Here is a 9,592-nt window from a genome sequence, read left to right on the forward strand (position 1 = left end):
AAATGTGCGTGTCCCATGCACTGTTTCGCCCGAGGTAGCAACGGGCAGGATTAGAACGAATCGCCCCTGATTAGCGCTCATGCGCGTAGACATTTAAACGCGGATTCTGCTGCATCTTGCTACCAGATCTGCAGGATATTGGTGTGGATGGTATCCAGATATTTCGGTACGCCTTTTGGGTCCTGATCTCTGCACCTCGGCCGTTACCACTCATTTTAGATTCGTAAAATCTGCCATCTTTTCTGACGCAGCTGACTTTTGTCAGCTACCGTTAGTAGTTTTGTTTGAAAAGCCGCACCAAAATCGTAGTCCCCATGTGTTCCTTCTTTTGATGAAGGATGAGAGGACCCGATTTTCATTCAGAAACACAAACACAAATACACAATTACTCCAGGTCGTGATTAGGCCGTAACAATACTAATTGGCCTTTGACGACAGGCAATCTTTCAGTTCTCAGAGAGGCAGGCCGATGCCGTGGCCGTTATGACTAGCACAAAAAATCTCTTTTTCCAACGAAGCACGGCAGGCGGAGCCATATGCTTCTCGTGCTCAAGTCGTTGGGATACTATCATATCATCGTAAGAAAGAAAGAAAAAAAAGAAAGTTAGGCCGTTCCTTTCAGCACGTCGCATCTCACGCGCTGGTCGGCGGCGGCGGCTGGCGGGCTCGTGCGCGCTGCTCCTGACCTAGAAAAAGTCACCGTGATTCACGACCCCGTCAGATATTCTGTCGCCGGCGCCTGGACGGTGGCGATTGTCCCCTTCCGTTTCGTCACCCCACGACCGCGTGCCTGCGCTAAGGTACAGAGAAGCCTGCGTGGGCCAGACAGAGCCTGCGCAATATTCGGCGGATCCAGGCCCACAGCCGCAGGGCGGGCCTGCACCGCCTCTTTTTTTCTCATTTCCGGCCGCAGACAGCTTAGCTGGACGCGCACAAGCGACCAAAGGCGCAGATCTGGGTGCCCATGGGCCCTCGTCCAACTTGGATAGCACCGCAACCCTCGCTGCGCTTGCCCTGTAGGCAACCGTGGTTGGTAGCCCGTATGGGTTCCCTGTTGCCGCGCTCTGGTCCTCCTCCTAATCACGCGGAGCCAGAGCCAGCAGTCCTAATCAGTCGTGTAATCCAGCATGCCAGTCCTAATCAATCAGCTGGAGGGGGTTTATTGCCATGAATCAGCAAAGTTGAACATCGCAATCCGGAGCTGCCTGTATTATGGTTTATGCTTCGGCCGTGGGGCTTCTTTCTCTCTCTTAAAAGCAAGGAGATTAAGCACCTTGTCGATGGCATCTGAATCGGAAGTCCACCTACCGCCTGAAGATGCGCCCTGTTCAACGTGGTGATCACGTGGTACCTCGTTTTACTGCTGATCCTTGGTCTCGGTCGCCCACTGCTGCGCTGCGGCGGGGAGGTGTGCTCGAGACGAGGGGTGGTAGGTGGGTGACTCGGCTCTGACTGAATATGTCTTAGTCGTACTCCCTCCGTTCCAAAATAGATGACCCAACTTTGTACTAACTTAGTACAAAGTTGGGTCATCTATTTTGGAACGGAGGGAGTAGAGGCGGGAGAGAGAGACGTATTCGTCCATATTGGCGTTCTACTTGAAGAGATGGTCGATGGCTTATATTTGACCGTCCTAGGTGTGTCTGGTAGGATTTGATCACCTTATCTTACTGGATATGTACATGCGTATGAACCAAGACTCGCCGCGCACTGCCTCATTTTGACCGAGTTTGTGGCGCATATCCTTCCTTTAACCATTGGATCGGTCACCTTATCCCTGTGTTTTACTGAAGTACGGCAGACGATTTGTCTGTGATTGCTTAGAGGCATGGGCAGATCTGAATTTAGCTTAGCAGCAGCTCATGTGAAGCAGCTGCGGTGCACGCACCCGAAAGGGAATCTGAACATGCCATTGGGCTCGCACATGCCGCGATCCCCCCACTTGGCATGTCATCTAGGAATATTTTATCTCTTTTCTTCAGAGAGAAAGGAATATTTTTGAAGGGAGGAATATTTTATCTTGTTAGCATCGGGGCACGCCACCACCACCGTGGGCGATGATATAACACCCCCTCGTGTTTTCCTTGCGTCGCTGCCCCTGTCGTGCGCCAGCAGAACTAGAGTATAGTCAGCTTAATAGATATTTTCGTTCATAGCAATATTGTAGAATCATGCTGCTAGAATATACTGTTCTGTTCTTGATCTATTATGATAAGAATACATTATAACCTCGTTCGTGCCATCTGACCACCTATGCTTTTTTGTTGTCAGCAGCAACATGGGTGCCGGCGGCAGGATGACGGAGAAGGAGCGGGAGAAGCAGGAGCAGCTCGGCCGTGCCAACGGCGGCGCAGCCTACCAGCGCTCGCCGACGGACAAGCCGCCGTTCACGCTGGGTCAGATCAAGAAGGCAATCCCGCCTCACTGCTTCCAGCGCTCGATCATCAAGTCCTTCTCCTACGTGGTCCATGACCTGGTCATCGTCGCGGCCCTGCTGTACGCGGCGCTGGTTTGGATCCCTACCCTCCCGACCGTGCTGCAGCTGGGCGCCTGGCCGCTGTACTGGATTGTGCAGGGCTGCGTCATGACCGGCGTTTGGGTCATTGCCCACGAGTGCGGCCACCACGCCTTCTCCGACTACTCACTGCTCGACGACACCGTCGGCCTGGTGCTCCACTCGTGGCTGCTCGTCCCCTACTTCTCGTGGAAGTACAGCCACCGTCGCCACCACTCCAACACCGGGTCGCTGGAGCGTGATGAGGTGTTCGTCCCCAAGCAGAAGGAGGCGCTGGCGTGGTACACTCCTTACATCTACAACAACCCCATCGGCCGTCTGGTGCACATCGTCGTGCAGCTCACCCTCGGGTGGCCGCTGTACCTGGCGCTCAACGCCTCGGGCCGCCCGTACCCGCGCTTCGCCTGCCACTTCGACCCCTACGGCCCGATCTACAACGACCGGGAGCGCGCTCAGATCTTCATCTCAGACGTGGGAGTGCTGGCCGTGTCGTTGGCTCTGCTGAAGCTTGTGTCGTCGTTCGGGTTCTGGTGGGTGGTGCGGGTGTACGGCGTGCCGCTGCTGATCGTGAACGCGTGGCTGGTCCTGATCACCTACCTGCAGCACACCCACCCGGCGCTGCCGCACTACGACTCGACGGAGTGGGACTGGCTGCGCGGGGCGCTCGCCACCATGGACCGCGACTACGGCATCCTCAACCGCGTGTTCCACAACATCACGGACACGCACGTGGCGCACCACCTCTTCTCCACCATGCCGCACTACCACGCCATGGAGGCCACCAAGGCGATCAAGCCCATCCTTGGCGAGTACTACCAGTTCGACCCCACCCCCGTCGCCAAGGCCACATGGCGCGAGGCCAAGGAGTGCATCTACGTCGAGCCCGAGGACCGCAAGGGGGTCTTCTGGTACAGCAACAAGTTCTAGCCGCCAAGATCCATCAACTGTGCTGGAGAAAGAACTCAGAGAAGAGATCCTACCAAGTAATTCCATCCATCTACCTACAGTCCATATGGTTAGTCTTTAGATAGCAGAGGGCATTTGGGCACAAAAGAAGACTACTATTACCGTGCCAATGCTAGAAGAGCTGAGTGGTGCAAGGAAGAGTAGCGTGTCCGTGACTTTGGTCAGTTCCGTCTTTACTTTTTCTCTGCGTTCTAGTCGTCGGCTTAGGTTTGGCCGGCGGTCATCGTTGGTGTCCGTGGCCGTGGACATGGCCGCGTGTGTTGTGTGTGCGTCTGTCATTGCATTGGCGTCATCTCCCCCCGTCCGTGTCATGTTGTTGTAGACCATTTCGTGTTTATGGCGGAATAACTGATCGTCGAAGGAAGGGCAACTTTTTTGAGTACTCCCAAGTCTAGATGGATGTTCTTTCTCGTGACTTTATTTCTCTCTGGGAGTGGATGATTGCTTGCTCTGTCTGTCGACCAAGGTTGTCCACTCGGTTGGAGCTCGTCCACAGGAAAGGTGTGCTAAGAGCAACTCTAGCATATGCTGCAAATCTGTACATCCTGCAAATAACTGCCGATGTACGGTATCAGGACAAAAAACGTACTCATCCTCTATTTTTTTTCTTTTTCGAAAAGTTTAACGCCCACACGTGTGGGCGTCTGGCAACTCGCCCACACGCATGGATTCTCATCCAACCAATTCTGCACGAATCTTGGCGCGTTCTAGCAGTTTTTGTGTGCCACGTAGGACTAAGCTGGTGTGTGGGCATTCATCCGGTCGCCCACACGTTCTTTTTCACCACACGGGGGCTGGTGTGTGGGCGTTTAGCAATTCGCCCACACACTAGTTTCACGCACGCAGAGGGGGCTGGTGTGTGGACGTTTATCACTTCACCCACACCCAAAGCTGGCAGTTGCCATGTGTTTCTGCAGGTATATGGCAACTGCCCTAGCTTTGCTTGTAAGCAGATGTCAACTCTTTTTACCCGAGTTGTCATGTGTTTTTGCATGGTGCATGGCAACTGCCGTAGTATGCACGTAAGCAGATGACAACTCTTTATTTTACATGGCAACTGCCCTAACGTGCTTGTGAGCACATGTCAACTCTCTCTTTTACCCGAACATGTTTTTTTGCCATGCCTTCTTGTAGAGTGCTACATGGCAACTGCCTAGTGTTTAGTGGGTGGCAACTCCTAAAATTTTGAAATCATGGCAACTGCAGTAGATCAGACCATACATGGCAACTGCAGTTGAGCAACCATGGCAACTGTAGTTGTCCGACATGGCAATCGAAGTTCAGCGACATGGCAACTGCAGTTAAACGAACATAGACGAGGGTCTGGACCATGGCAATTGCGGGACGCGCGGTGACTGTCACGCGGGCGTGCGGGACCACGAGGTACGAGGGCTGACGTACGGGGCGTGTGGGCGTCATCTATTTCGCCCACACGCGCGCGTGTGAGAGGGATCGGGAGGGGAAAAAAGAGGTGTGTGGGCATTACTTTTTTTGCCCACACGTGAGTGTGTGGGCTGTTCGTCTTATACACCACACAAAATGTGTTGGCAGCCCCACGCCTACACGTGTGACACTTATGGGCGTCCTTTTTTGGGGGAGCTGTATATTTCGACCCGCGTATCCCATATCGTCAGTTTTTCATCATGGTTTTGTAGTTTCCTCTATCTTTGGCGGGAGGGACTTTTAGGCACCAACCACTCCCGTCGGACCCGGCGCCACTAGCATCGCCACCTCGTGAGCTTGATTTTGGCCAAATAAAAGAGAAGTGGTGGCCAGCCAGAGGAGCGTATGATACTGAGGAGTCGACCGGGAGCAGGAGCTCGACCGCATACGCCCCGCCTCGGGCTGCTGCTCGCCCCGCCGCAGGAGCTCGGCCACAAGCTGTCGCTTGTCTGCAGCAGTAACTTGCCTCAGGCGTGAGGAGGAGGCTGCCGTAGACACCGCTCGATCTGGTGAAGGCTGCCCCTTCTCGATCCGGTGGAGGCCTCCGCAGGCATGGCTCGCTCCAGTGGAGGCCGCCGCAGAATCCTGCACTTCTGCTTGATGCACTCCGCGAGATGAATGTGTGGATGTGTATGTGAGGGAGGGGACCCAATTCCAATCTATATACTATCATGAAGGACCTTGTTGTAAATTCAACTATAGACTAGTGGGCTCCACATTTGACTGTTGATGATTTTTGCGGGATCTGTTCTGCCCGATGCTGCGTGGTACTGCAAATCCTGTTTAGGGGGAACCATATACTATTTTTGCATGACGGATTTTTGTGGGATCTTTTAGAGTTCCTCTAAGGCAAACAATTCCGCAACAGCGTATGTCTTGTGGTCGACACTTATGCAATACTCCCTCTATATCAAAGATGTTTTTTTTCATACAATTTGTATCAAAACATCTCTTATATTTTGATGCAGAGGGAATATCATACAACCTAAACGAATCATCCTCAATGCAAACATGTCATATCACATACAATTATGTATGGGATAAGAGCACCTCAACATGCAACCATGCATGAAAAAGACTCTCAACCACATACAACCATGTATGGGATTTTTTTTTATTCTACTTACTCAAATAAATATTTCACAACCATACATAATCGAATCCAACAAGGCGTATGTATTTTAAATTTGATTCATGTGTTATTAACTAAATAATTATATACCATGAAATCAAATCTTATTGCAATCAATTCCCGTAGCAACGCGCGGGGTATCATCAAGTTTCGTGCTTTGGTCCTTCCAGGTCCAGTTTCGCTGTCATGTTGTGATCTCGAAGCTGTGGTCAGCGTTGTTAGCGGTCCAAATCCAGCAATCTTGCACAGTGTAATGCTGAAAGCTGTGTTTGAGCGTCCCAAGCAGCCCAGTGTGCGCCAATAATCCAGGAAACTGTGCTTGTGAATGTGAAGTCAGCTTTTGGAGCCTCGACTTGTCTCTCTTGCAAACGGGAGCCTACCGCCAATTTATTTCTCTCTCGCCCATGCGTACTATCTAAAATTGATGTGCGTGGCCGGGGGCCGGTGCAATATCCCCGGTCCCTCCCGTCCCATGTGCAGCCATGGGTTCAAATTCAATGCACGCACTACGGATTTCCAGCCGAGAGTTGGCCGGAACGTAGGGTCAACCGGACAAGTGCAATGTCGTCGTGGTGCCACCGAGCGTGCGTACGCATTTCCTGGCATTTGCACGTGACGTTTGAAACGAGATGCGTGCCGTGCCAGGGAGCAGGAGATTTACTCCGCCTCGATCTTAACGGAACGCCTCAATGGGATGGAGCAACTTCAATAATAACTCATGCTGATGATACACGGGAGGGAGACGACGCTCTTCCGTGTCCGTCCTGCCGACCCGAGAGCTCACGCAACAGTGGTTCACACGGCAACATCACATAAATCTCACACATGCTATCATGCTATGAGATACTCTTTCTGACTGATTGCTTCCCTGTTTCGGTTCTGATTCTGAAGAACAGTCCCGCGACGCGACGCAGCAGTGATACTCGTGGTTCCGAAGAGTCCTGCGTATGGACGGATACAGCCTTGTGATTGCTAACCATGCGTTCTGCGTGGTTGTTTGTTTATTTCTTTAATTTCAAAGAACTTGCGTGGTTGCTCCGTGTATCGATCGGCCGACAGATACGCCCGGTCGCATGGCCATAGGGCACGGCGTGGAGAGCTCTGTCGTCGACCAACCTTGAGGGCTGAGTCCGGACCAAACGATTGTTCAGCTGGCGAGTCGTGCTCGTATGGATGACACGCACGCACGCACGCACGCGCGCACACACACTCACACAAAAAAAACTCGCCGGCGCCGGCTGCATCCGTGCAATTCGAGTGAAGCCGCAGCAAGACAAAATGGATGATTCGAGTGGGCATGGGCTTGGCAACGGCAACGGCGTAGCCAGGTCCAGCCGTCCATAAACAATTTTTTTCGTGTTCATAGACCAAATTTGATCAAGCGAGAGCATCTCTAGCAGACCCTTATATCGCCGACCCGTAAAATAACCGTCAGTTTATGATTTTGGGCGAAAAAAGTGACCCGAACAGAAACCTTAAAAGCGTCCGACCCGTAATTTTTTTGAAGGGGCGCGGTAAAATCCCCCTTCCACAAAAACACAGTTTTTGCATCCGCTTCTACGGTGCCCTGTATCGTGAGAAAACAGTTGGCGGGAGCCCAACTGCCCTGGAAACATCTGTGTCCGCCGTCCGTGCCATCCCGGATGTCGTCCCGCCTGTCCCTGGATGCTGGCAGCCCGTCCGCGTCCGCCGTCCGCGCCGCCCCGGCCCGCCACCCGCCGCCCGCCCCGGCCTCCGGCAGCCCGTCCGCGCCGCCTCGGCTCTCCGGCCGCCCGCCATCGGCCGCCCGCGTCTGTCCTGCGGCGACTCCTAGATCGATTCGAGCTGAGCGAGCGAGCTAGCTAGCTCGTTTCTGGATCGATTTGAGTTGAGATAGCTAGCTAGCTCGCTCCTGGATCGATTCGAGTTGAGCTAGCTAGCTAGCTTTGCCTCCCCGACGGAGCTCGCTAGCTCTTGGATTTGGCCGCTTCGTGTGCTTTGTATTTGGCCGCTCCGTATTTGGTGGCCGGCGGCTCCGTATTTGGTCGGTTCCTGCGTTGTCCGTCGGCTTCGTAGGAGCAAGCAAGTTGACCATGGGCACGGACGAGAGAAAGAAAAAGACGTGGGAAAAATATAAGCGAATATTCGGTTTTACAGTTTAAGATTGAGAGGTCTATTCGGCCGCAACTAAAACCGACCCTTAAAACGCGTTTTCCACGAACTGAAAACCGTGTTTTCAGTTTCGTGGTATAAGGGGTCTGCTACAGATGCTCTGACACCAACACAACTGTGGGAGGAGAAACACTCTTTAAGAGCATCTACAGGCAGGCTCCGCAAATCCCCCTATATGTCTAGGCGGACAGCCCAATCATTGACCGGTCAAAGAAAACCTAATTCAGACGGGCTCCTCATACCAGTCCTATACGCCCGGCTGACTGGCATGCCTCATATCTAGCCAAAATTTGGGTAGGATATGAGGAGGCCCGGAGACGCCCATGCACGTCCACCACGTCGGACCAGGCGGGCCAAACCCACCATAAACTGCACCAAATACACCGCCATCTTCACGTGTTCTTCCACTATTTCCAGCGTTCGAGCCATCACCGTCGTCCACCCTTCCTCCCCCATCCGCCGCCCTAGATGTCGTCGCCGGGTACCCGTCCCCCACCACCGTAACGAATGTTGCCTCGGCGTCGTCCGTGGGGCTCCTGTCCGTGGAACCGAGCTGCAAGCCAGAGAACTTCGCATGGAGGGACCGACGAAGGAGGCAGCGCGAGAGGGAAGCGGCGTCATAGAGAGTTCCGACCAAGGATGTTGTACGTGGACCTCAAGGAGCATGTGTCCCCTCCGCCGCCGCCCCAACCCCGTACATCCTGCCATCAACAAGGAAGGCGGCGTTCGGCCCACTCGCGACCGACGACGTTCGACAGCCGGACGGGTCATTTCACACCTTTTTCGCCAATGCAACACTACTAGGAAAAGGCCTACTAGTGGCGCACCAGTTTTGCCTACTAATGGCGCACTACTGGTGCGCCACTAGCATCACGCCACTAGTATTTTTTACTAATGGCGCATCAGTGGTGCGCCATTAGTATAGGCCACGGTGCGCCATTAGTATAGGCCACTGGTGCGCCATTAGTATTTTTGAATTTTGAAGGCGGGAAAATAGTAGTGGCGCACCGTCTAACCCCCACCGTGCGCCATTGCTATTTTTGAATTTTGAATTTGGATCTGGATCGCGATTTTTTTGCCCATTTTTTGCTCGTTTTTTTGCACGATATTATTTCAAATTTCGTTCCTGTTTTTGGATCTTGTACGTTCTTTTGCCGGAGAGGAGGAGGAGGTCACCGGAGAGGCGCTCGCCTACATCGCCGGAGAGGAGGAGGAGGTCGCCGGAGAGGAGTTCACCGGAGCATCGGAGAGGAGGAAGGAGAAACCATGAGGGGATGGGAGGAGAGGAGGGAGGAGGAGCTCACCGGAGAGGAGGGAGGAGGAGCTCACCGGAGAGGAGGGAGGAGAAACCGTGAGGGGAGGGGAGGGGAGGAGAGGAGGGAGGA

At 53.4% G+C, this 9,592-nt stretch overlaps 2 protein-coding genes across 3 annotated transcripts in view; both read left to right on the forward strand.

Moving 5' to 3' along the window:
* The window catches only part of LOC123145288 (fatty acid desaturase DES2), a 4,596-nt gene extending 733 nt beyond the window's left edge, over positions 1-3,863 (forward strand). Inside the window, exon 2 of one of the 2 annotated variants that reach the window (XM_044564659.1) lies at positions 2,275-3,863. In XM_044564659.1, the coding sequence (XP_044420594.1) occupies positions 2,279-3,442 (1,164 nt within the window). In that variant the 5' untranslated portion in view covers positions 2,275-2,278 and the 3' untranslated portion in view covers positions 3,443-3,863. Of the gene's footprint in view, positions 1-2,271 lie in introns of both variants that reach the window. The other variant, XM_044564660.1, reaches the window with a different exon arrangement.
* The window catches only part of LOC123145289 (fatty acid desaturase DES2-like), a 15,428-nt gene that overhangs the window by 711 nt on the left and 5,125 nt on the right, over positions 1-9,592 (forward strand). The gene's annotated exons all lie outside the window — the stretch shown is intronic.

This window comes from Triticum aestivum, chromosome 6D (assembly GCF_018294505.1).
Source record: "Triticum aestivum cultivar Chinese Spring chromosome 6D, IWGSC CS RefSeq v2.1, whole genome shotgun sequence".
NCBI classification, from domain to species: domain Eukaryota; kingdom Viridiplantae; phylum Streptophyta; class Magnoliopsida; order Poales; family Poaceae; genus Triticum; species Triticum aestivum.